The sequence below is a fragment of the Balaenoptera borealis genome, assembly GCF_965194805.1.
Source record: "Balaenoptera borealis genome assembly, chromosome: 5".
Taxonomy (NCBI): Eukaryota; Metazoa; Chordata; class Mammalia; order Artiodactyla; family Balaenopteridae; genus Balaenoptera; species Balaenoptera borealis.
The window spans coordinates 83,346,168-83,373,568 of NC_138862.1; the positions used below are offsets into that span (position 1 = coordinate 83,346,168).

At 40.0% G+C, this 27,401-nt stretch overlaps 2 protein-coding genes across 2 annotated transcripts in view; one reads left to right on the forward strand and one right to left on the reverse strand.

The window, feature by feature from the left end:
- ABCC5 (ATP binding cassette subfamily C member 5) overlaps nucleotides 1-27,401 on the forward strand; it is a 200,400-nt gene that overhangs the window by 7,261 nt on the left and 165,738 nt on the right. The window lies entirely within an intron of this gene.
- LOC309629514 (5-hydroxytryptamine receptor 3C-like) lies at nucleotides 9,509-27,136 on the reverse strand (the record flags this gene model as incomplete). The annotated part of the gene is made up of 5 exons (XM_082393606.1): nucleotides 9,509-11,023; nucleotides 11,684-11,957; nucleotides 12,490-12,634; nucleotides 13,969-14,272; nucleotides 27,115-27,136. 5 exons carry the CDS (start codon nucleotides 27,134-27,136, stop codon nucleotides 10,818-10,820), a joined length of 951 nt encoding a protein of 316 aa, XP_082249732.1. The 3' UTR covers nucleotides 9,509-10,817.

Below are 27,401 nucleotides of genomic sequence, written 5' to 3' on the forward strand. Positions count from 1 at the left end.
CCGGTGGAATGTTTGTGAACATTAACTATGCATAAAGCAAATCTCAACAGATTGCAAGAAATTGGTGTCAGATAGACCCTTTGAAAAGTATGGTCCATAGAGCAGCTGCAGCACAATTAAGCCTGTTAGAAATGTGGAAGCTCAGGCCCCACTTCAGACCTCCTGCGTCAGAATCTGCATTTTGACAACACCCCCAGGGGATTCATGTGCACATTCAAGTTTGACATGCGTTGACACAAAGCATATTTTCCGACCACAGTATAATTAAGTTAGAAATCAATAATACAAAGGTAATTTAGAAAACCCCGTGTGTTTGGAAATTAAGAACATACCTCTAAAGATAGTTATATATGTGTATATATATGTATATATAAATGCCTGTTTATATATATAATGTTGTTTTTTCCATCTACAGGCATTACTTGGTATACTTGTGCATTCGTCAACCCCACAGGTTGGTTCCCTGGGTCCACAACCCCCAAACTGGGAATCACTGCCTTAAACTTTGTGACAATAATACTAGTTTAATTGTAGACAATATTTTGAGAGCCAGTAATGTGCTTTTTTCTTTATCTTTCTGAATACATGACATCATTATGGTTGGTTTGAGGCCTGCATCTGCCTGAGAAGAGATTAGGATTTGTAACAGAAAGGAGGCAAACAGAAAGAAACAAGCAGTGAAAAAAATTTTTTATAATGAAAAAGTTAAACATACACAAAAGTAGAGAAAATAGTATAATGAATCCTTGATACCCATCACCATATGAAACAGTGATCAACTTATAGACAGTCTTATTTCATCTGTACCCTTCAGCGTGCTCAAAGTCACCAAGGCCACCAGCATCAAGAAGCAATTCCAGAATTTCTGAGACTGGACACCTACCACTCCCCCAAACAAAATAAAGTTATTTTCCCAGTAAAAACAAAAACAAAACCCAAAAATCTTATCATTTCATTTGTAAATATTCCAGCATTTATCGCTAGAAGAAAAGAATTATTTAATAAAAATAACTACAATGTCATTATCCTGCTGAAAATTAACAGTGATTTTCTGATATCATTAAATATCCACTCTGTTCAAATTTTCCCACTTAGCTAATAAGTGTTTTTTCTTTCAACAGTTTATTGTTTAATTCAAGATCAAAATAAATTCATACATTGCAATTGTTTGAAATATCTCTTAAGTTTCTCTCTTTTAAAAAATAATCATTTTGAAATAATTTTAGATTTACAGAAAAGTTGCAAAATAGTACAGAGAGCTTCCTAATGTTATTCCCCTAATGTTAACAATTTATATAACCATAATATAATAGTACATGAAATCCGGAAAATTAATACTGGTACAATGTTACTAAGTAAGCTATAGACTTACTAGAATTTCAACAGTTTCCCCTTTCAATATCATTTTCTGCTCCAGGATTAGATCAAGATCCCCCATTGCATTTAGTTTTCACTTCTTCTTAGTCGCCTCACATCTGTGGTGATTCCTCAGTCTTTCCTTGCTTTTCATGACTTTGACACTTTTGATAAGTACTGGTCAGTTATTTTGTAGAATGTCACTCAGTTTAGTTTTATTTAGCAGCTTTATTGAGATATAATTTACATACCATAGAGTTCACTCATTTAAAGTGTGCAATTCAGTGTTTTTAGTATATTTACAGAGATGTGCCTCTATCATCGTAATCTAATCTTAATACATTTTCATCATCCCATAAAGAAAACTTGTATCCATTAGCAGTCACTTCCCATTCCTCCCAACCCACCGCTATCTCCTCCCCCACCAACTCTCGGCAGATACTAGTCTACTTTTTATCTCTATGAATGTGCCTATTCTGGACATTTCATATAAATTATGACACAATGTGGCCTTTTATGTCTTTCACTTACAGAATATTGTCAAGGTTCATCTATGTTGTGGCATGTGTCAGTACTTCATTCTTTTATACAGCTGAACAATTGTCCATCATATGGATATACCACATTTTGTTTATCCATTATCAGTGGATGGACATTTGTTTTTTCCCCATTTCTTGGCTGTTATGAATAATGCTGCTATCAACATTTGTGTAAAAGTTTTGTGGGGGTATGTGTTTTCATTTATCTTGGGCAGATACCTACCTTGGAGTAGAATTGTTGGGTCATATGGTGACTCTATGTTTAACATATTTAGGAACTTTCAAACTATTTTCCAAAAAGGCTACACCATTTTGCTTTCCAATCAGCAACACATGAGGACTCCAATTTCTTCATGTCCTCACCAACACTTGTTATTATCTGTCTTTTTGATCAGAGCCATTCTCATGAGTGTGAAGTGGCTTCGCATTGTGGTTTTGATTTGCATTCTCCTAATGACTAAGATGTTGAACATCTTTTCATGTGCTTATTGGTCACTTGTATGTCTTCTTTGGTGAAACATCTATTCAAATTCTTTGCTCCTTTCTATATTTTATTTTATTTTATTTTTTTGGCTGTGTTGGGTCTTCGTTGCTGCGCGCGGGCTTTCTCTAGTTGTGGCAAGCAGGGCCTACTCTTCGTTGCGGCGCGTGGGCTTCTCACTGAGGTGGCTTCTTTTGTTGTAGAGCACAGGCTCTAGGCGCGCAGGCTTCAGTAGTTGCAGCACGTGGGCTCAGTAGTTGCGGCGCACGGGCTCTAGAGCGCAGGCTCAGTAGTTGTGGCACCTGGGCCCAGCTGCTCCATGGCAAGTGGGATCCTCCCGGACCAGGGATCGAACCCGTGTCCCCTGCATTGGCAGGTGGACTCTCAACCACTGCACCACCAGGGAAGTCCTATTTTTTATTTTAAAAAAATTTTATTTTATACTGGAGTAGAGTTGATTAACAATGTGTTAATTTCAGGTGTACAGCAAAGTGATTCAGTTATACATATACATGTACCTACTGTTTTTCAAATTCTTTTCCCATTTAGGTTATTATAGAGTATTGAGCAGAGTTCCCTCTGCTATTCATTATTTGCTCCTTTTTAAATTGGTTATTTGTCTATTTGTTGTTGGGTTATAAGAGTTATTTATGGGCTTCCCTGGTGGTACAGTGGTTGAGAATCTGCCTGCCAATGCACGGGACATGGGTTCGAGCCCTGGTCTGGGAAGATCCCACATGCCGCAGAGCAACTAGGCCCGTGAACCACAATTACTGAGCCTGCGCGTCTGGAGCGTGTGCTCCGCAAGAGAGGCCACGATAGTGAGAGGCCCGCGCACCGCGATGAAGAGTGGCCCCCACTTGCCGCAACTAGAGAAAGCCCTCGCACAGAAACGAAGACCCAACACAGCCATAAAATAAAAATAAATAAATAAATAATTAAGCAAATATGGTTAAGAAAAAAAAAAAACACAAGAGTTCTTTATGTTTTCTGGATACAAGTCCCTTATCAGATGTACGACCCTCAAATATTTTCTTCCAGTCTGTGGGCTCTTTTTCCCCCCGCTTCTTGATGATTCTTTTAAAGTACAAAAGTTTTAAATTTTGAGGAAGTCAATTTATCTGTCTTTTTTATCATTTGTGCTTTTGGTGTTGTGTATAAGAAATCATTGCCCAACCTAAGATCATGAAGATTTACTCCTAGTTTTCTTCTAAGAGTTTTAGCTCTTGTATCTAGGTCTAGAGATCTGATTTGAGTTAATTTTTGTGTATGGTGTGAAATAGGGATCCAAACTCATTCTTTTGCATGTTGATATCTAGTTATCCCATCACCAATTGCTGAAAAAAAAAGATTATTTTCCCTATTGAATTGCCTTGGTCCATTTGTAAAAATTAATTGATCATATATTTGACATCTCCAGGGTCAATGAGACCAGAACAACCCTCCAAGGTCACAAAGTTAGTGAGTGGTGAACCTGTGACTTCAGTCCAGATCTGTGTGCCTTCACAGCTCATTTTTTTCCATTCAAATCATTTGTGGAAGATGAAGAAGCTGCTTTTAAGCGTTTTTTGTTTTGTTTTGTTTTGTTTTTTTACAATGCTGTTACAATCTATAAAGGAGTTTTGGTGAACCTGCACTACCATTAACACATTTTTCCTGTTTTACTACAAAAAAAAAAATTAATTGATCATAAATGTTAGGGTTTATTTATGAACTCCCAATTCTATTTCATTGATCTATATGTTTATCCTTGTGTTAGTACAACACTATCTTGATTATTGTAGTCTGTAGTAAGTTTTGAAATCAGAAAGTGTAAGTCTACCAACTGGGTTCTTCTCTTCCATGATTATTTTGGCTATTTTGAGTCTCTTGCATTTCCATATGAATTTTAGAATAAGCTTCTCAATTTCTGAAAAAAATGCAGGATTTTGATAGGGATTATGTTGAATCTGTAGGTCAATCTGGGAAGTATCGCCATCTTCACAATGTTAAGTTTTTCCAAATCTTGAACATGGTATATCTTTTCATTTATTTAGATCCTCTTTAATTTTTTTTAGCAATGTTTTATAGTTTTCAAGATACAAATCTTGTACTTCTTTTGTTAAGTTTACCTAAATGTCTTATTTTTTATAATTCTTAATTTTATTTTCAGGCTGTTTATTGCTAATGTATATGAATAGAATGCTTTTTGTATACTGATCTCGCATCTTATAATCCTGTTGAACTTATTTATTAGTTCTAATAGATGTTTTAGTGGATTCCTTCAGATTTTCTATTTATAAGATCCTGTCATCTGCAAATATAGTTTTACTTCTTCCTTTCCAATCTGGATGCCTTTTATTTATTTTTCTTGCCAATTGTCCTGGCTAACATTCAGTACAATGTTGACTAGAAGTGGAAAGAATGGGCATCCTTATCTTGTTCCCAATTTTAGGGGGGAAAGATTCAGTGTTTTGCTATTTAGTATGGTGAAAGCTGCAGGTTTTTCATAGATGCCCTTTATCTATTGATTGAGGAATTTCCTTTCTATTTTTAGTTTGTTGATATTTTTTGTAATGAAAGGTGTTGGATTTTTGTCAAATGCTTTGTCTGCATCTGTTGAAATGATCATGTGGGTTTTGACCTTTGTTCTTCTTTTTAAATAAATTTATTTATTTATTTTTATTTGTTTATTTTTGGCTGCACTGGGTCTCCGTTGCTGTGCACGGGCTTTCTCTAGTTGCAGAGAGCAGGGGCTGCTCTTCGTTGCGGTGCGCGGGCTTCTCATTGCGGTGTCTTCTCTTGTTGCGGAGCACAGGCTCTAGGCACGCAGGCTTCGGTAGTTGTGGCTCACGGGCTCTAGAGCGCAGGCTCAGTAGTTGTGGTGCATGGGCTTTGTTGCTCTGCGGCATGTGGGATCTTTCCGGACCAGGGCTGGAACCCGTGTCCCCTGCATTGGCAGGAGGATTCTTAACCACTGTACCACCAGGGAAGACCTACATTAATGTACTTTAAATGTTAAATCAACCTTGTATTCTTGGGATAAATCCCACTTGTTTATGGTGTATAATCCTCTTGATATGTTGCTGGACTCAATTTGTTAGTACGTTAGTAGTTTGAGAATTTTTGCTTTTAGATTCATAAGGGATATTGGTCTGTAGTTTTCTTTTTTATAATGTCTTTGTCTGATTTTATTTTATTTCATTTCATTTCTTTTTTTTTTTTTTTTCTGGCTGCGCCGTGCGGCTTGTGGGATCTTAGTTCCCGCACCAGGGATTGAAACTGAGCCCCCAGCAGTGGAAGCACGGAGTCCTAACCACTGGATGACTAGGGAATTCCCTGTCTTTGTCTGATTTTAGTATCTGGGTAATAACACTGGCCTCATAGAATAGTTATGAAATATTCCCTCTGCTTTTAATTTCCGGAAGAGATTGTGTAGAATTGATATTAATTATTCTTTATATATTTGACAAAATTCACCAGTGAAGCTATCTGGGTCTATGGGAAGTTTTTTCAAATTATTAAAATCAGTTTAGGTTTGTTTGGTATTTTATCACAATTAAAGTTATGCATCTTAAATCTCTTTTACTTTGTAGATTCCTTTTCTCCCTTTCTATATATGTTTGCAGTTTGTGAAAAAAAAGTTTTGAATGAAGCAACATTTAATGGCTCACATTCAAAAGTGATTATATAGCAAGATAATAGGCAGTTTGAGAGTGAAAGGAATTTCTATATATTTTTATATCCCTCTTTAGCATATCAAGGACTAAGCCTAGTTGGTCAGATCAGGAGTTTTCCTCATAGTCTAGAGAAGATAACGCTGCCATTTAGTCAAGAAACTAGAGTTAGAAAGAATGATGATATGACATAGGGAAAAACCTAACCCCTGAGATCCTAGGGGATTGTAGGGAAAATAAGAGGGTCAAAATAGGTGAGACAGTGGCAAGAAGGGAGATGGTCAGATGTGTGCCTTTGTTTCCCCTCTCTGGGTCCCAGTTGAGTGCTATGGACCAGTAGCAAGGAGAAAGCTTGCCAGTCTTTGGTTGATTGTGAAGATCAGAACTTCACAGTTCTCTGAGGGGATCCCAGAGGTAGAAGCTTGGGGAAGAGCTGCCTCTAACTGCTTGCTGCTATGGTCGTTGGCAGACCTGCCTGATTCGTGTGTGTGTGTGTGTGTGTGTGTGTGTGAGAGAGAGAGAGAGAGAGAGACAGACAGACAGACAGACAGAGAGACAGGCAGAGAGACAGGTAGCTACACTAATGTGTTTAATTATTTCCAGTCCCTGAAGATGGAAAAGGATTGCTACTTGGTCCTAGATTGACCTGGGAATTAAGAAGCACCCTCCATGTGCTTCAGCAGAATAAAACTGTTTTCGTCACTGGTTCCTAAGAACGGTCTATTCCAGGCCTTCCACAGTTAAGGTGGTTTGCTCTTGCTCAAAAGACTCTTACAATGTGACCTATATAGGTGCTGAGGGAACACAAAATCATAAATAGGCAAAGAAAATTGACAATTTACTTAAGGGATTCAGTCTCAGGAAGAATGACTCTATTAGTCACAGATTATAGAGAAACAGAATATTTATATCCTGAGGAAAAAATATATACAGAGAGAGATTTTGAGATTTTAAGAAATTGGCTCTTTCGTTCTTTTTTTTTTTTTTTGGCCACACTGTGTGGTATGCGGGATCTTAGTTCCCCGACCAGGGATTGAACCCATGCGCCCTGCCGTGGAAGTGTGGAGTCCTAACCACTGGACCACCAGGGAATTCCCAAGAAATTGGCTCTTGTGATTCTAGGGGCGAAATCTGTAGGACAGCCTGAGAGGTTGAAAATTCGGGAAGGAGTTGATGTCGAAGTCTTGAGTTTGAAATCTGCAGGGCAGGCCAGGAGACTGGAAACTCAATCAGGGTTTCTACGTTGTACTCTTAAAAAAAAATTCTGCTTTCTTGAGGTATAATTGACAAATATGTTGCACTCTTGAGGCAGAATTCCTTCATCAGAAATGTCAGTCTTTGCTCTTAAGGTCTTAAATTGATTGGATGAGGCCCACCCACATTATGGAGGGTAATTTGCTTTATTTAAAGTCTATTGATTGTAAATGTTAATCACATATAAAAATACCTTCACAACAGCATCCAGACTATTATTTGATCAGACAACTGGGTTCCATAGCCTAGGCAAGTTGACACATAAAATTAACCATCTCAATGACCAAGATGGATCTTCAGGACCGAGGCTCCTACTGAGGTAGAAAAGATAAAAAAAGAGAAGGTAATGTTTAGGGTATGCGATCAGAACATTTAGAAGACTTTATGAAAGTAAGTAAAGTGTTTTTTTTAAAATTTATTTATTTATTTTTGGCTGTGTTGGGTCTTCATTGCTGTGCGAGGGCTTTCTCTAGTTGTGGCTAGAGGGGGCTACTCTTCGTTGTGGTGCGCGGGCTTCTCGTTGCTGTGGCTTCTCTTATTGCAGAACACGGGGTCTAGGTGCACGGGCTTCAGGAGTTGTGGCACGCAGGCTCAGTAGTTGTGGCGCACGGGCTTAGTTGCTCTGCGGCATGTTGGATCTTCCTGGACCAGGGCTCAAACCCATGTCCCCTGCATTGGCAGGAGGATTCTTAATCACTGCGCCACCAAGGAAGCCCGAAGAAAAGTGTTTTTAATTAAAACATTCAATAGATAAACTAAGAGTAGAAATGGTCACTACTGAGAACTGAATTAGTTGTCTAGAAGATTGGTTATAACACAAAGCCAAACTACAAAGAAACAAGGGAATGAAGAAAAAGAGTTTGGAGGACAGGTGTGCTAACCTGTGAATAGGAGAAACTCCAGAACAGAAAAAGATTAGATGGAGAGGAGTGTTGCTTAAAATAAAACATCTTGGTGGGGACTTCCCTGGTGGTACAGTGGCAAAGAATCTGCTTTCCAATGCAGGGGACGCGGGTTCAATCGCTAGTCGGGGAACTAGGATCCCACATGCCGTGGGGTGCCTAAGCCCACGCGCCACAACGAGAGAGAAGGCGGCATGCCACAAGGAAGAGCCCGAGCCGCGACGAAAGATCCCGCAAGCCTCAGCGAAGACCCCGCGTGCCGCAACTAAGACCCAACGCAGCCAAAAAATAGATAAATAAAATATTTTTTAAAAAAGAATTAAAAAAACCCATCTTGGTGGGGGATCAGCATAATAATTTCGTTTTGGAAATTAATGGAAATATATTGGTCTAATTATAACTGTTAGGAAGATCAGCATGAACATAATTAAAAAGCATTACAGGACTTCAAATTTATAGGAGGAAAAAAAATTAATAGAAATTAGACCAAGCCAGCAAAATTAAGGGAATGGAAAATAGAGAAAACAACACCAAGGAATATAAATCATAAACATAAAATGTATGGAAGGAATAAAACCAACTGTATTTTCTCTAAATGTAAATAAGGCTGAATTCATCTATCAAAAGACAATATTGAATTAAATAAAATGCAGCTTTATGTTGTTTACATAAAATGCACCGAAAACAAAGTGACAAGGAAAGATGGGAAATAAGTACCCTCAAAGATGTACAAGAAAATAGGGAACTAGGTGGCTGGAAACAAAGATAGCAGGGAGACATGTTTCACTGTATTGTACCTTTTAATATTTGTACCTTATATATGAAATACCTTTCCAAAATTAACCAAGAATTAGTAAAATAAATATGCAAAGATACCAGGCCAAAGCAAGAGTGGCAAGATTATTGTCATACAAATGGAAATGAAGTTCAGAACACATTGAACAGATGTTATTTATGGATAAAATCAGGTACAATTCATGAAGAAGATGGAATAACCATACACTTTTATGCATCATATGAGGTAGCAGTTAAGTATATAAAAGAAAAACTACAAGTACTCAGAGAACTTGAATAAAATACTTCTAACACACACAGAGGATTTGAATAATCCAATCAGTAAGCTCTATTTATAGATGTACATATAACTAGGGAATATATACTTTCTTTAAAGAAAAGAATTATTTATTTGGCTGTGTCGGGTCCTGAAACAGTTGCAAAATCAATCATGAATCCGGCCAGAAAGAAACTATAAATTCAAAAAGTTTCTGATTTAAAGACCATGCTCTCTGATGATAATCCAAGAAACTGGAAATTAACAATGAAAACGTAACAATAACAAAACCCACTTATCCATGGATATAAGAAACATTCTCCTGGGACTTCCCTGGTGGTCCAGTGGGTTAGATTCCATGCTCCCAATGCAGGGGGCACAGGTTCGATCCCTGGTCGGGAGCCAGATCCCAAATGCATGCCACAACTAGGAAGTCCTTATGCCACAACTAAAGATCCCACTTTCCACAATGAAGATCCTGCATTCCACTGTGAAGACCCGGCGCAGCCAAAGTAAATAAATATTAAAAAAAAAAAAGAAAGAAACACTCTCCTAAATAGTTTTTAGATCAAGGAGGAAATAAAAACTGAAATTATGAACTGTCTAGGAAGTAATAAAGAGGAGAACGCTTCATTCTAAAACCTATAGAATGCAGCTCAAACTGTGTCAGAGTAAAATTTATAGAAAGACTAAGAATATTTTAATTGAGAATTCAACTTAGAAAATAAAAGAGTAGGGCTTCCCTGGTGGCGCAGTGGTTAAGAATCCGCCTGCCAATGCAGGGGACACAGGTTCGATCCCTGGTCTGGGAAGATCCCACATGCCGCGGAACAGCTAAGCCCCTGCGCCACGACTACTGAGCCTGCACTCTAGAGCCTGCATGCCACAACTACTGAAGCCCGTGCACCTAGAGCCCATGCTCTGCAACAAGAGAAGCCACCGCAATGAGAAGCCTGCGCACCGCAACGAAGAGTAGCCCCCACTCCCCGCACTAGAGAAAGCCCAGACACAGCAATGAAGACCCAACGCAGCCAAAAATAAATAAATAAACAAATTAATCTAAAAAAATTTTAAAAAAAGAAAATAAAAGAATAAAATGAAACAAAATAAATTAGGAGAGTATTAAGATGAAATTAGTACAAGATAATGAAAAAGATGAATAGAAGGATCTACAAGTAAGAAGTACATCTTTAAAAATGCCTAAGAGAATTAAAACTTCTCAGACAGGAATTCCTCTTGTTCCTGCATTCTGTTGCTTCCCTCAGCCCTCCCACGTGGTTCTAGGCTCCCATTTATGTCTTCTGCATAGCAGTCCTACCTCCTCTGCCTGCTTAACTTGTCCCCATAAATCATTTTGCAGAGAACTCTGGCTCTTTGTCATGTTTTGGGGTAAAAAGTTAACTATCCAGGACTGATAGTTTCAAAATATCATCTGTGCACCCCTCTGCCTGTGATAAAGCTTTGATGACAATCCAATGTGACAAGAAAGAAGAGAGGGTTCTGGCCTCTGGCAGAAGTGGGAAGACTGAGAAACCCTGAAACTTGGGAGATACCATTTGGTGGAGATTGTAGGCAACTCTACAAGCAAGGAAGGAAGGAAAAAGCAAGGGCCTCTGAGCTCACATAGAAGATGATCTGATCATATAGGTTGGTGCCCACGGACATCTTTGGGGTGGCCTTGTTGATGCCCAGGAGCTCCCATTCTCCATGGGTCTGAACCATGTCCTGGGATGTGTCTGCTATTTCCCGTACTTCTTTTTCCATGCCCAGCAACATGTTCTCCACTGAAAGGAAGATCCAAATAATTTTCCAAGGATAAAATCTCCTGTTGAATCAACTGCACTCTCTTCTTCCGTCCTTTCATTCAACAAATATTTTTGAGTGCCTACCATATGTCAGGAAATTTTCTAGGCGCTAACGATGGAAACGCACAAGGTAGACTTGGGTTCTGCCTTTACGGAAAATATTTAAGCATCCAAAGAGCCCAAAATTTTGCTGCTGTTGCTCACCATATACTAATAATTTCTTTTTTTAAAAAATAAATTTATTTATTTATTTTTGGCTGCATTGGGTCTTCATTGCTGTGTGTGGGCTTTCTCTAGTTGCAGGGAGCAGGGGCTACTCTTCCTTGCAGTGTGCAGGCTTCTCATTGCAGTGGCTTCTCTTGTTGCAGAGCATGGGCTCTAGGTGCGCGGGCTTCAGTAGTTGTGGCGCGCGGGCTCTAGAGTGCAGGCTCAGTAGTTGTGGCACACGGGCTTAGTTGTGCCGCGGCATGTGGGATCTTCCCGGACCAGGGCTTGAAACTGTGTCCCCTGCATTGGCAGGAGGATTCTCAACCACTGCACCACCAGGGAAGCCCCTCATAATTTCTTTATATTTTATTTTCTGTTGCTTTATTGGTTGCTCTCATTCACCCCCACCCCTGAGACTCTACTGCAACTCACCTGTGCAGAGAAATGAGCTGAAGGTGAGGGTGCAGTTCTGCTGGTCAAAGGGGAAGTAGAAGATGTCCAGGCTACAGATGCTCACCACCTTTGTGGGTTTCTTATACCTGATGTGACCTTCATTATTTATATATGCCTGGAGGCCTTTTGGGGTCTTATCCACATCCATGCTGTAAGAGGTAGACTTGAAGTTCCTTATGTCCATTTCTTCATAAACTTTGATCCCTCTGCTTTCCCACTTCTGTGGGAAATTACCGGTAATCAGAGAAATCCTCTAATTTCTGCAGAAGGAATGCAATTCAGAGTTGAAAGATCAACTCTGAGCTAGAATTTCCTTAGTGTGAAATAAGGGTAGTAGTGAGATTTAATAAAATGAGGCATGTGAAAGGATTTTGTGGACTGTAATGCTGTTTATAGGTGTTATGTATTAGTCTCTAGCGTAGTTTCAACTGTCTTCCAGGCCCCTTTCACCAGTCTCTACTGAAAGGACACCTTGAACAAGCCCTTGGGTGAAGCCAAGAGACTTAGTGGTCGTCCTCTCCTTGGCAGGTGCCACGCACCACCCTTTCTTGTCTCTGGGATGACCTTTCCAAGCTCTCCTTTCCAAAGCTGGCAACCTTCTCTGGAAACTGTTTTCAAGGATTATCCAATTCCGTGGGCTGGGGGGCTTGTCTAGTCTCAGGGCGTTTACAACGTCAGCAGCTGCAGTTTGTGGAACCACAGCCAGAACAGAGGGCTCTATGCACATTAAATAAAAATTTGTACTAGATCAGCACTTCTCAAATCTCACTGTGCATACAAAACACCTGGGCATTGTGTTGAAATGCAGATTCTGATTCACTAGGTAGGGTGACTAACTCATCCTGCTTTGCCCGAGACTTTCTTGGATTTAGCGAAGCTCCATGTTCTGAGAATTCCGCAGTCTTGGGCACACTGGGATTGTTAGTCACGCTAGGAGGGGCCCAAGATCAAGTGAATTTCTAAGTTTCCAGGTGGTGCAATCAGCCAGTGCTGCCCATCTGGGAACCACACTCTGAGAGCAAGTTTAGGTGATCATGACTATTCTTCCTCTCCACTCTCCTTCCTTTCAACCAGGCTTTTCAAGTTGGAAACTGAATTCATTTACTTTCATTTTTCCCTTCATTTTCTAATTAAAGAACCTAAGATAGAAATTTTCCACTGAGTTATATTGATACTTTGGCTACATTTCATAGACCTTTGTATGTAGTGCTCTTCATTCTAATTTCTACTTAGTTGTTTTATTTTCTCTTTAGTCCAACATATTTAGAAGTTTAATTTTAAATTTCTAAGAAATAAGGTTTTGGGGGGCGGGGGCTATCTTTTGTAGTTTCTATTTTCTTGTATTATAGTAAGAGATTGTGATCTAGATAATTTTTGCTTTCCTTCCTTTCCTTCTTTGTGGCCAAAAGTATGGTCAGTTTGGGGGAATATTCCATTTGTGTCAGAAAATACCAATGCATGTTCATTGGTACAAAGTTTGATATGTTTATTAAATCAAATTTCTTAAAAATCACTATATGTTTATTCTTTTTTACTTGATTTCTGAAAGCGGTTTATTGATGCCTTTCACCATGATTGTGGATTTTTAAATTTTTCCCTCATGCATTTCAAAGTTAATGTTCTTGGGTACATAAAGGGTCATAATCATTATATCTTTGTTTAAAATCCATTCTGACTGTAAATGAAGGCAGAGAATACACAGTGTTTCCAGCCACAGAAATGACAAGAGCTGTAGCTGTTCATCCTGCTGAAAGAATTTCCTGTTTCCAGAATGTTGCTGGTACAAAGACTGTCCATCCCACCCACTACCCATTTTTGTTTATCAGCCCCCAAGGTATATAGAAGTTGTGCTGTGATCAAGTCCAACATTATAGGTCAAGGACAAAATCTTGATCAAGACAGAAGTGTTAGGCCATGGGCGGGAGAGTTCACGGCAGGATTGGATTAGAATAGTGCTTCTCAACCCTGGCTCTATCTTAGAATCACTTGAGGAGCTTAAAAAATCCTGATGCTTGGGTTCTATCCAGTCAGAACCTCTGGAACTGGAGCCTGGACACTGGTGTCCAGTCAGGGGAGAGAATCACTGGGTGAGAAGAAAAGAAATTATCTTCCTTGTGCTGTAATACCTCATCCTGCTTAACTGGACAGAGCTTCTTTGAGATCCCCATGAGGCAAATGCCATAGAGGAATGATGGAGGAGGCTGCAATGTGGTTAAGGGCTTTGGGGGCTGCCTTGCCAGGGGCTGGGAAAAGATTAAGGATACTAAGGAGGGCTAGAGGGGTCAATACTCACCACATCTAGGATGGCAGACATAGTGAAGGAGATGTTAACTAGGGTGGGGATGCTGAAGTTGGTGACTGGACGGAAGGCCTTCCTGCCAAACACTGAATCCAGGGCAGTGGTATACACCCCGTGCTGGCCAAACCCTGAGCAATCGATTATGCAAGTACGGCTCCTTCCTGAAGTCAACACAGAATGTGTGAGAATTGGGAGAGAACTCTTGTGTTCTCTATATGAGAGGGGTCCCAGGGCAGGAGCTTGAGGGTAGCCTGTGATATTAATGATACCTAATATTTATTGAACATTGACAATGTGCCAGGTATAATCTAAGCCCCTTAAATGGATTACCTCATTTAATCCCCCCCAAGCCTCTATCAGGTAGAAACTATTTTTATCCTCATATAATAAATGAGTTAACTGAGGTGCAATAAGAGGAAGTAAATTTTTGAGGTCAAATAGATAATAAGAGGCAGAAACTGGACTTGATTTGAGCTTGGGTTTGTCTGATGCTGCTGTACCCTACACCCCCAGGGATGAGATGGAGAATAGGGGAAGAGGATCACCGTGATCCAGATGCTGGGCGTTTCCCACCAAGGCCAGGGAGAATGGGTTGGAGGTAAGGCAAATGATGGAAGCTAACGTGGTAAGCTGAGTTAGGGCTCCAGCCTCCTTGCTAATGTTTCTGTCTCCATGCAAAGCATGCCCAAATCTATATGCAAACTGAGCCCTGGGGTAGCGATAGCCATCAGATAGGATTACATTCCTGGAGCCCCAAAGAGAACACATCTATTTCACCTTAACTGCCCCAACCTTCCTTCTCCCTATTTTGCCACTCAACCTTATATCAGCTTTCTAGTTTGAGCTTTTGAGGTGTTGCCTTCCCCCTTGTTCTGACTAATAGAGATTCTAATTTTCTACTGGTGGAAATTCATTACAGGAGTAACAACCTGGAATGAGAAAGATGGTTGATGATCTCTGTGCCAAGGACATCAAACCTTATCCTTTCCCAAAGTGACAGTGCTCTCCAGGCAAATCCTTGAATCATTCTGTGAGCTTGAGGTTCAGTTTGCTTTTAAGACTTTCTCTCTCAGCTGTTTCACTACAATGTGTATGGTTGTGGATTAGCTGATATTTACTATATTCAGATCTTGGTGTGATCTCTCAGTGTGAAAATTCATCTCCTTAATTCTGGAAATTTCTCAGTTATTAAAAAACATTGTATTTTTTCTATTATTTCTCTAATTAGACACATATTGGATCATTCCTTCTATCTCAACATGCCTCTTAACCTCTTGTATTAGTTTCCTATTGCTTTTGTAACAAATCACAAACTTACTGGCTGAAAAAACCCCATATTTATTATTTTACAGTTCTGTAGGCCAGAAGTCTGAAATTAGTCTCTCGGGGCTAAAATCAGTGTTTTGGCATGGCTGAATTCTTTCTGGAGGCTCCAGGAGCAAATGCATTTCCTTGTCTTTTCCAGGTTTTAGAGGCTACCTGCATTCTTAGTTCAGGGTCCCATTTCTCTGTCTTTAGAGCCACCAACATTGGGCCACTTCTCTCATTCTAATGCTCTTCCACTTATAAGAATCCTTGTTATTATATTGGGTCCACCTGGATAATCCAGGCTAATCTCATCTCAAGGCCAGTTGATTAACAACCTAATTCCATCTGCAACCTTAATTCCCCCCTTTCCATGTAACCTAACATATTTATAAGTTTTAGAGATTAGGATGTGGACATCTTGGGGGGACCATTATTCTGCCTACCACACCTCTTTCCTATTTTCCACCTCTATACATGTGTCCCTCCTGATTTCCTCAGAGCTAGCTTCTGGGTAACAAATTCTCTTCTCAGCTGTGTTAAACTACCATCTAATTTGTCTACTGAGTTTTCAATTTCGATGATTATGGTTTTCATTTCTGAAAGTTCTATTTGGTTCTTTAAAAAATCAATTTCTTCTTTCTTTTTTCTTTCTTCCTTTCTTTTGTGTCTTTCTACTGCTCTGTTCTTTCATTTTGTTTTTCAATCCTTTTTAATCTTTCATTATTTGGAACTGTTAAAGAAAAACCAAAGCAGAGGCCACAGTTTGAATATACCCCTAGACCAAACACTCATAGTCATGTAATCAAAGTTTAAAACTGTTATGATTTCTCTGAGATGCCTACTTTGACATTAAATGAAACATAAGCTTTCTTCATGTCAATGTGACCTTACAGTTTCCTAGCTAATCAGCTACAAACACTGCAAGCTTATGCAGTGACAAAGAATGTAAGTTTCTAGTAACCAATCACAATAGAAAACAATGTACTATTCATGCTTTATAAACTGAGCTGTAACTGCTTAGGGCCAAGCTTCCTAACCACTTTTGGTTGGAAGTCTCTGTGTTCTCAGTTAGTTTCTTGCTCAATGAAATATTCACATCAAGTAAAGTTCTCTGAATTTTCTTTTGACAGAACATATTTATTTTACAATTTCAGATTGTTTTATTACAACTAGTTCTTGGTATGCTAAGAGTTTTGCTAACTTTGTCTCACTGTGGTTTGTTTCCTCATGTGATTTGTAATTCTTGATTGTAAACTCATCTTCATTAGATTATTTCAGTGGGTGTTTCATGTGCCTTGGGTTGTGAAGCTTCCCTACAGAGAAAATTTTCATTTGCCTCTGTCATGGCCTTGAAGGTTTTACCAGGTCTAAGCCATTTGTGTGTGTGTGTGTGTGTGTGTGTGTGTGTGTGTGTGTGTGTGTGTGTGTGTGCGTGTGTGTGAATTTTTAAGAATCCTGCATCATATGATTAATGTAAATTCAGACTCCATACCAATATGTGAAACAGCTTTGGTGTCTCAATTCCTTGCATGTGACTTTTCCTCGCCACCTCTGGCCCCAAGTCCTTGGCTGCATTTTAGATTCTGAGATTGGGTGAGTAGTGGATGGTGTGTTGGAAAACCCAGAGCTGGTATGTTAAGAATATGTAGATTATGACCTGCTGAATAAGGAGGCACAAACCACCCACACTGGTCAGCAGGTAGCTGCTCCCTTTGCGTCTGAGCTCCCACTTTAGGGAAGTGAAAACCCCTGGGGCCATTTTGATTGAAGGCTTGGTTTCAATGCAGTCACATAAAGGAAGTAAAGCTGCAAGGTTTATTACTTACAAATCCCAGAACAAGGGTGCAGTGAGCTGGGGAAGGGCAGTCCTTCCTCCGAGGTCACAAGTGAGCAGGAGATAAGAGCAAGGTAGCAAGCACCTATTACTCATGAGATGGTTGGGGCAGAAGTCACTAATTTTGAAAGCGGGTCCACAGGCTCAACTCAGAGTGGTCTTTTTTTAAAAAAAAAAATTATTTATTTATTTTGGCTGCGTTGGGTCTTAGTTACGACATGCAGGATCTTTCCTTGCAGCACGGGGGTTCTTTGTTGCGGCACGCAGGCTTCTCTCTAGTTGTGGCGCCTGGGCTCAGTAGTTGCGGTGTGCCGGCTTAGTTGCCCCGCAGCATGTGGGATCTTAGTTCCCCAACCAGGGATTGAACCTGCGTCCCCTGCATTGGAAGGCGGATTCTTAACCACTGGACCACCAGGGAAGTCCCCGAGTGGTCATTCTTAAAGGTGCCTGGGGAAAAGCATGGTGGGAATCCTAAACTTGGGTCCTTATCTAAATGTCCAGACTCTGGGTGTAAGCAGGGTTGTCATACTGTAAAATGCCTAGGCAGCAACTCAAAATGACTGTTTTCTCATCACAGATGGCCAGCTCAGAGACATATCAGTCTGCAGTCTGGGTGCTAATGATGTCAGAAAATGTATGATAAAAATCTCATTCTGAAAAAAAAATGAGAATCTGTATATTTCGGTAATTTTGAGGTCATCTATTACAATCTTTCAGCCAATGTAGTTTTTCCCTATGAATCTTTGATCAAAGGTCATCTAACCTCATGTGGTTTAATATTAATGCTTCCAGTGACACTGCCCATTACTTCTTAGATTATCCTATTTTATCTTTGAACAAAATATCTGGTTACTTAAAAGTTTTTTTTTAAATCCAAATTTACATTCTTGTAACTTACACCACTGGTGTAATTTTTGCCTAATAGAGAATAAAGAATAAGTTATTTCTGTCTTCAGCATCATGCCTTTCAAATATTTCAAGACAATTATGTGTAATGGAGAAATGTCCAAAAACATTAACAGTCCTTATGAAATTTTCAGTCCTCACTGTTTCCTCCCAACACACATATATCTGTCTCCCTGCAGCCCCATAAATCAGTTCCCTCTGTAGCCCTTCTGCTATTACAGACACAGGGGAGGGCAAATGCTACTCCCAGAAGAATGTGACTTACGGAAAATGTCTGCTGCAGTAGATGGGGACTAAATCCTGTCTGTCTGGCCTGATGGAATACAGGACAAAGGAGAGAAGAGAAAGAGGGAGAGAAGCCCTCTCCCAGTACACACACACACACACACACACACACACACACACACACACACACACTCTGACTCTCTGTGCTGAAATCTGAGTGTGTGTGTGTGTGTGTACTGGGAGGGTGCTAGGTAGGTTGAGAGACAAGACAGAAGCTGAGGGGGCTTATGTCCCACCACTCTTCTGGGACCCTGGAAAGGGACTGCCATTCCTTGTGGCCCAAAAGGACACGTGGAAACTGTTGGAGTACAGAATGCTTAGGCAGAGAGAGGGCCTGAGGTAGCGCTCCTGCATCACCCTCTGTGCCCAGGAGATGTGGAAGGGCACCAGAAATTCCTCTGTGCCCTGCGTGGAAGGTGGATGAAGGCTGCACGAGAGCCCACAGAGTTGACGTGGAGTCAGGGATGGACGAAGCAGCCCTGCAGTGGAGCCTGTGGGGTTGACTGCCAAGGCCAGAGAGAGGCCCTGGGTGAGGCTTAGAGGGGTCTTCAGCAGATGCAATTGCTGGGGTGGGACAAGCCAGTGAGTGAAAACTCTGTCAGAGCCAAGAGTCAGACCAAGGTTCACCAGTGGCAGACTTTAAACAGCAGGGGCCAGCAGAGTGCCTGGTGACCAAGAGATAAGGGACATCACCATGGAGACAAGAGAATTTAGAGGACCCACAGGGCCTGCACATGCTGATTGGAGGCCTATCTTTTTTCCAAATGTTTTGAAATCTTCTCTCCTAATGTACGTTGCCCATGTTTGATTCTGCCCAGTTTTATCTCGATTTTGAAGTTCTGCAAGCTACATTGTGAGAAAGAAATAATGCCCTGATGTCCAGTACTGGTCATTTTGTTCTCCTGTTGGAGGTAAACAATCTCAAACAGTCTGAGGAATACCAACCTCAGACATGATTACCCCAGGAACATGATAGAAGGAGACAAAACAGGGCTATTTCATACGTCTGTCTAAGCACACACAAAAACAAGACAACTGTGCAAACCCACGAAATACCAAACATGCCCTCCACTTGCTAAATGAATGACTTATACTTCTTTATCCACTCATACCCCTGATTTCTGATAGTATTCAATCTTGAACAAATCCCTGCTTCTTTATGCTCTCCCCAAATCACTCAATGGAAGCCCAAACCTATAACAGGTTCTCTCTAATACACTCTTACTGAGACACCCACGGTTACCTATGGTGTGTGTTCTCCCTTGTTGCAATGAATAGTAAAGCCAACTTGTTTAACTCTATGTGTAGTCCTGGTGTTCTTTGGCAGAGGGCATTGACAGATGAAATGGTCACTTTCCCCCAGTTCCTGTCACTGCTGTATCACCAACTACTGCTTTCTTCTTTGTTGGTCTATACTAAGTCCAAGCAACTTGAGCATCAAAATAAATATTCATAGTAATAGATTGTAACTCTTTGAATACAGCAGGGATTCATGAATCCATACCGATATAAATGAATCAATGAGTAAAAGAAGAGGGAAAGCAGACCCAGATAAGCTGGTTTATCGGAGACCCTAGTCTGCCATCTTCTCGGTCTGCCGGCCTTCCGAATAAAGTTGTATTCCTTGCCTCAGCACCTCGTCTCCGATTCACTGGCCTGTCGTGCGGCGAGCAGAGCGAGCTTGGACTCGGTGCCAGCCTGAGGCCCTTTCTGATGAGGAACATGAACAAGACCCCAAAGACCCTAAAACTCCAATTTGCATGACTAGAGCCCATCCTTCCAACCTGTGATGCTGAACAGAGAAGAACATCTGTGCTTATTTGGGTAGACTCCTAGGTACTCCAGAACATGGGAAGGAACCAAGAGGGAAAAAACTCCCCTTGAAGAAAGAAATGCTGTTTCTTGGAGGGAGGAGGTGGTTTTCAGGCTGAGGGATGGAAGTGGGATTGGATAAAGGCAGAAAGCAAATCAAAGGTGACAAAGCCAGGTATGGGGGAAGACAGATGCAGGGGAGAGAAGCATCTACATTAGCTGTACTGGCACTGTCCGATAGAAATAAAATGTAAACTTTAAAATTGTCTTTAATTGTGAAATATGCTAATTTTTAAGAGGTTATTTTGGAGAAAATTATTAAAAGTAAATTTTTTATAAACCAGCCACACATATAATCTTAAATTTTCTAGCAGCCATAATATTTTAAAGTAAAAAGAAACAAGTGAAATTAATTTGAACAAGATGCTAAAAATATCATTTCAACGTGTAATAAATATGAAAACATTAATGGGAAAAAAAAAGAAGAGGGAAAGCTCTACTTTACATTAGAATGCCAATTGGGCTTCCCTGGTGGCGCAGTGGTTGAGAATCTGCCTGCCAATGCAGGGGACACGGGTTCGAGCCCTGGTCTGGGAAGATCCCACATGCCGCGGAGCAGCTAGGCCCGTGAGCCACAACTGCTGAGCCTGCGCGTCTGGAGCCTGTGCTCCGCAACAAGAGAGGCCGCGACAGTGAGAGGCCCGCGCACCGCGATGAAGAGTGGCCCCCGCTTGCCGCAACTAGAGAAAGCCCTCGCACAGAAAGGAAAACCCAACACAGCCAAAAATAAATAAAATAAATAAATAAATTAAAAAAAAAAGAATGCCAATGAATGAGTGTAGAAGAAATGATGGAATTAGAAAATCACAATTTTGAAAAGATCATAGAATAAGTAATTCATAATAAGTAAATCATGTTGAGAAATAATTCATGATGAGAAATGGGATAATTACATAGTCTAAAGTATCTCTCCACAAAACACTTATAAGTTACTTATTAAGTAGTAAGTATGGCATACTTACCAATTATCTTTACAGTGGAGAAACTTGGCAGATATCATTTTAACAAGTGATAACAGTTAATATCACCAGTAAAGGGACAAATTGACATTGTGCACTTCCTGTGATATGCTGAGAAGAACCCAGCATCACTTCTGGGGTATTCCTGCAAAAAATGCATAAACTATGAGTAAATATTAGACAAATCCAAATTGAGGGGCACTTTACAAATAAATAGCCTGTACTCTTCAAGAAAGACAAGGAGCCCAAGGAACTATTCTTAACTGAAGGAGACTGAAGAGGTATAACAGCTAAATGCAGGATTGGATCCTGTACTGGTAAGAGACATTATTGGGACAAGAGGCAAAATCTGAATAGGGCTTATAGATTAGATGGTAATATTGGACTGACGTTAATTGTCTCATTTTGATGGTTATACTGTGGTTATATAGGAGAGTGTCCTAGGTTTTTTTCTTTTTTCTTTTGCCTGCGCTGCATGGCTTGTGGGATCTTAGAAGTTCCCCGACTGAAGATTGAACCCGGGCCCCGGCAGTGAAAGCGCCGAGTCCTAACCACTGGACCGCCAGGGAATTCCCGGAGAGTGCCCTTGTTTTTATGAAATACACCCTGAAGTATTCAGGGTTAATGGGTCATCAATTCTGCAACTTATTCTCAATGATTTAGAAATATTTACAGTTGGGGAATCTGGGTGAAGTGTACACAAGAGCTCTTTGTACTATTTTTGCAACTTGATGTGAATTCTAAATCATTTTTTTTTATAGGAAAAAAGAAACATAGGAAGGAAGGAAGAAAAAGCTAAGTAAGTCTGGAGGTTCTGCATGCATCCTCTCTTTCCTTGGAGCCAGAGTTGAATCATGGGGTATCAACCTCCAGGAGAGGGCAGCAGATCTCGTGGTGGTGTGGTTGTAGCCTTTGGTCATAATCTCAGTTATTATTACTTTTTTAATGTTAACATGGTCATATTTTTACTTCTTTAATTTGAATCTAGCATCTTCTTGGCTTCAGCTGGGGATTCATATAACCGATCTATATAATTTAATTAATATACAGATGTCTAGGAGTTAAGACTCAGTGAATCTTTTTTTTTTTTAAATAAATTTATTTATTTATTTTTGTCTGTGTTAGATCTTCGTTGCTGCGCACGGGCTTTCTCTAGTTGCGGCACGCAGGGGCTACTCTTTGTTGCGGTGCACGTACTTCTCATTGAGGTGGCTTCTCTTTGTTGCAGAGCACGGGCTCTAGGTGCACAGGCTTCAGTAGTTGTGGCACATGGGCTCAGTAGTTGTGGCTCGTGGGCTCTAGAGTGCAGGCTCAGTAGTTGTGGCGCACGGTCTTAGTTGCTCCGCAGCATGTGGGATCTTCCTGGACCAGGGCTTGAACCCGTGTCCCCTGCATTGGCAGGCAGATTCTTAACCACTGCACCACCAGGGAAGTCCAAGACTTAGTGAATTTTTACTTGATATTCTTGATATGTTGTTGGTATTTTCTTACAGTAAGCTTGTATATTCATGATGTATAAAGTCAGGATTATTATATGTTGTGTCTTAATATTTTTTATTTGTAAAGATTATATTCGTCTATTTTTATAAATTAAATGTAATGTACACTGTCTTTGAAAATAGAATTAATCGTTATGCTTATAATTATTTTGTCTAAAACTTCTTATTGGATTGACTTTATTATCTTGTTTTGCATGCCACAAAAACAATTAAATTTCCTTGTCATCTGTGTAATTCTTGTACAGTAATGCATTCTTTTTTTCTTTTATAAAGTTACTCTATTTTTATTTTTGGCTGCATTGGGTCTTCGTTGCTGCACGTGGGCTTTCTCTAGTTGGGGCAAGCAGGGGCTACTCTTCGTTACTGTGCACGGGCTTCTCATTGCGGTGGCTTCTCTTGTTGCAGAGCATGAGCTCTAGGTGCTTGGGCTTCAATAGTTGCGGCACATGGGCTCAGTAGCTGTGGCTCCCGGGCTCTAGAGCGCAGGCTCAGTAGTTGTGGCGCGCGGTCTTAGTTGCTCCGCGGCATGTGGGATCTTCCCAGACCAGGGCTCGAACCCGTGTCCCCTGCTTTGGCAGGCGGATTCTTAACCACTGCGCCACCAGGGAAGCCCAGTAATGCATTCTTATCAGACCTTTCACTTCTGAAAATTATTAGTAATAAGCTAGTAAGCTAACTACAGCCACTTAAAGTCATCTGCAGACAGTGTTTTATTTGATGCTTCCCTGAAAGCTTGATGATCTATTGCAGGCCAGAGTACTTTGTCTTCAACAAAGGAATGTCTCAGTGTCCTGTGGAAAAGGACTATGCCATATACTTTGGGGTACAGGCTTCTGATGGCACCACTTAAACAACTTTGAGGCCATGCTAGTGGACTGAGCAGGATTTCTAGAACTGTAGTCCAGAGGCCCATGGGTTCATGAGACTGCTAGCCCGAGATATAGTGAGACAAGAATTAATTACATAAGACTGAATGAACTCATGAAGGATGATTACAGTTTTTGTTTGAACTATTGTTGATATTTTTTGTAATGTTCTATTTTCTGGATAGTTGAGGAAGACCTTTTTCTCTCCTGTTAAGCTAGCTATATCTCATAATTTAGTAATTATAACTCTGTTTTTTTTTTTTTGACTCTGCTTTTGTAAACTGAAATGAAATATTTGTAAATGATACCTTTCTCCTTGCCTGACCCCTTCAGAATTTGGAAACTCTTGTTGAATATTCTTAATTTCATGACATGTAATGATCATATTTTCATAACAATATGGTTACTGGCATAGATTTAGTAAGAATCTGTTTCCTTTTTACCAAGACTTAATTGGAAATATTGATTATACAACCAAGGCTATGCCTGGAATGTTATGTTTGAGAATGATGCTCATTCATTCAAATGTGGTCAGACACTTCTAAGGAACTAAGGTTGACTTTATGGAGCCAATGCTTAGAAACCCTTCTAGGAAAACTGGCTGCTACCTGGCTTACAGGGTTACCAGCTTCTAGGTAAGTAAGGCCACCTTCTGCCAGACCCAGGAATCTTAGGTCTTCAAGAACAGAGGAATTCACCCAATGGGTACTACAGGTGAAAACTGGTGGTGAGTTCTTGGTGCAGCTATCTAGCCTCAAGAGGCTTTTAAAAGTCAAATTTGAGATTTTTTGAAAACCTACAGCAAAGCAAACTTAAGCAAACTTAAGAACACCTAAATGGCAGATTATCACTCTTTTTGTACCAGTGTAAACAGTGAAGCCAAATGTTGAGAGCAGCCTTATTTTGTGATCAAGAATAATCTTCCGGGCTTCCCTCGTGGCACAGTGGTTGAGAATCTGCCTGCCAATGCAGGGGACACGGGTTCGAGCCCTGGTCTGGGAAGATCCCACATGCCACGGAGCAACTGGGCCCGTGAGCCACAATTACTGAGCCTGCGCGTCTGGAGCCTGTGCTCCGCAACAAGAGAGGCCGCGATGGTGAGAGGCCCGCGCACCGCGATGAAGAGTGGCCCCCGCTTGCCGCAACTAGAGAAAGCCCTCGCACAGAAACGAAGACGCAACATAGCCATAAATAAAAATAAATAAATAAATTAAAAAAAAAGAATAATCTTCCGCTGAGATTATTTTTGATTAAAAGGAAGGAGATTATAGAAAAAAAAATTGTACTTCAATGCGAAACTATGCATTGTCTTTAGTAAGTGTTCCCAGCTGTCTTATTCTAGCCCTGTTCATTGCCTTTGAATTATTTTGCAGCTCTTTTTAAATTGCAGGTAACTGAGGAATATTGTCAAAGACAAAATCAAACAATTAAGAAGGTTGACTTTATTCAGGCTACTGCAATAGGGAGATCACCCAGATCCGTGGATCAGAGTACCTCGGCAGGGTGGTTTTACTTAGACTTTTTTATAGAGAGAAGCAGACAAATTATAGGTGGAATGATTTACAGTTGAGATTGTTTTGTAATCAGGGAAAGTCTCAGTCAGTTGAGCAGGAAATGTTTACCTCTTGTGTCTAGCTAGTTTCAGGGGATAAACAGTGCTAATCTCCGTTAATCATTTATGTGACAAAGAACTGGTACTTGGAGACTGTGTGCCTGGCCTTGTTGTTGGGATCTGGGCCAAAGGGGAAAAGTTCGTGATTGGCCTTGTTACAGGTAAACAAAAGAGAGGTGAGAAAGAGTGGACAGTGCATCTTAGATATCTAAGTCCTGGGGGAAGAGTGGTTCTTTGCAGTCAGTCATTTCCTGGAACACAAAAGGGTGTGGGGATTTCAGAAAGCAAAAGAGTGGGAGGTGGGCTACTTAACCATTGTTGTTTTCTGGGAGCACAGGGCTCAGGTAAAGTTCAATGTTGTCAAAATGCAAACTCAGTCTCTTCCTACAGGGTTCCAGTGGACTTCTTTCTCCCTCTTGTTGAAAAATTGCCCTTATTTGCAATTCAGTATCTTTTCTCCATATAGATTTGTGCTTCTTGACTTTTGAACCAGTTATAACATCTGCCTGGTTCTCTCATATCTTATGAGTTCAATCAATTCTTTTTTTAAAATTTATTTTTATTGAGGTAACATGTTTCATGTATACAACATTATATTTCTACTTCTGTATACTCTACAATGTGCTCACCACCAAAAGTTTAGCTTCTATCTGTCACTGTAAAGTTGATCCCCTTTACCCATTTTGCCCTCCCTTTCCCCCCCCACCCCTTCCCCCTGGTAACCACTACTCCGTTCTCTATATCTACATGTTTGTTTTTGTTTGGTTTGCTTTCTTCATTTATTTTGGTTATTAGTTTTTTATATTCCAAATATGAGTGAAATCATCCCATATTTGTCTTTCTCTGTCTGACTTATTTCACTTAGCATAGTACCCTCAAAATCTCTCCATATTGTCACAAATGGCAAGATTTCATCTTTTTTTATGGCTAATACTCCATTATATATATATATGTATACATATTATATGTATATGACATATGTAGGTACCACATCTTCTTTATCCACTCATCTATTGATGGACACTTAGGTTGTTTCCATATCTTGGCTATTGTAAATAATGCTGTGATAAACATAGAGGAGCATATATCTTTTCAAATTGTTATTTTTGTATTCCTTGGATACATATCCAGAAGTGGGATAGCTGGATCATATTGTAGTTCTATTCTTAATTTTTTGAGAAATCTCCATACTGTCTTCCATAGTAGCTGCACCAATTTACATTCCCACCAACAGTGTATAAGGTTTTCCTCTTCTCCACACCCTCTCCAACACGTGCTGTTTCTTTTCTTTTGGATAAGAGCCAATCGAGCAGGCATGAGGTGATATCTCGTGTTTTTGATTTGCAGTTCCCTAATAATTAGTGATGTTGAACATCTTTTCATATGCCTGTTGGCCATCCATATGTCTTCTTTGAAAAAGTGTCTATTTAGCTCCTCTGCCCATTTTTAAATTGGGCTGTTTGGTTTTTTGTGTTGAGTTGTATGAGTCCTTATTGGATATATCATTTGCAAGTATCTTCTCCCATTCAGTAGGTTGTCTTTCGTTTTATTGATGGTTTCCTTTGCTGTGCAGAAGCTTTCTAATTTGATGTAGTCCCATTTGTTTATTTTTTGCTTTTGTTTCCCTTGCCTGGGGAGACATATCTAGAAAGATATTGCTAACACTAATGTCAAAGAGCTTAGTGGCTAGGTTTTCTTCTAGGAGTTTTATGGTTTCAGGTCTTTCATTCAAGTCTTTAATGTATTTTGAGTTATTTTTTGGGCATAGTGTGAGATAGTGGTCTAGTTTCACTTTTTTTTGCATGTGACTGTCTAATTTTCCCAGCACCAGTTATTGAAGAGACTATCCTTTATCAATTGTATGTTCTTTGTTCCTTTATTGCAAATTAATTGTCCACATATGCGTGGGTTTATTTCTGGGATCTCAATTCTGTTCCATTGATCTACGTATCTTTTTTTTTAGCCAATACCATGCTGTTTTGCCAATACCATGTTGCCAATACCATTACTATAGTTTGTAATATAGTTTGAAATCAAGGAGTGTGATATCTCCAGCATTGTTCTTCTTTTTTCAGGATTAGTTTGCCTATTCGGGGTCTTTTGTAGCTCCATATACATTTTAGAAATTTTTCTTTTATTTCTGTGAAAAATGTCCTTGGGATTTTGATAGAGATTGCATTGAATCTGTAGATTGCTTTAGGTAATATGAACATTTTGACAATGTTAGTTTTTCCAATCCATGAGCATGGAATATCTT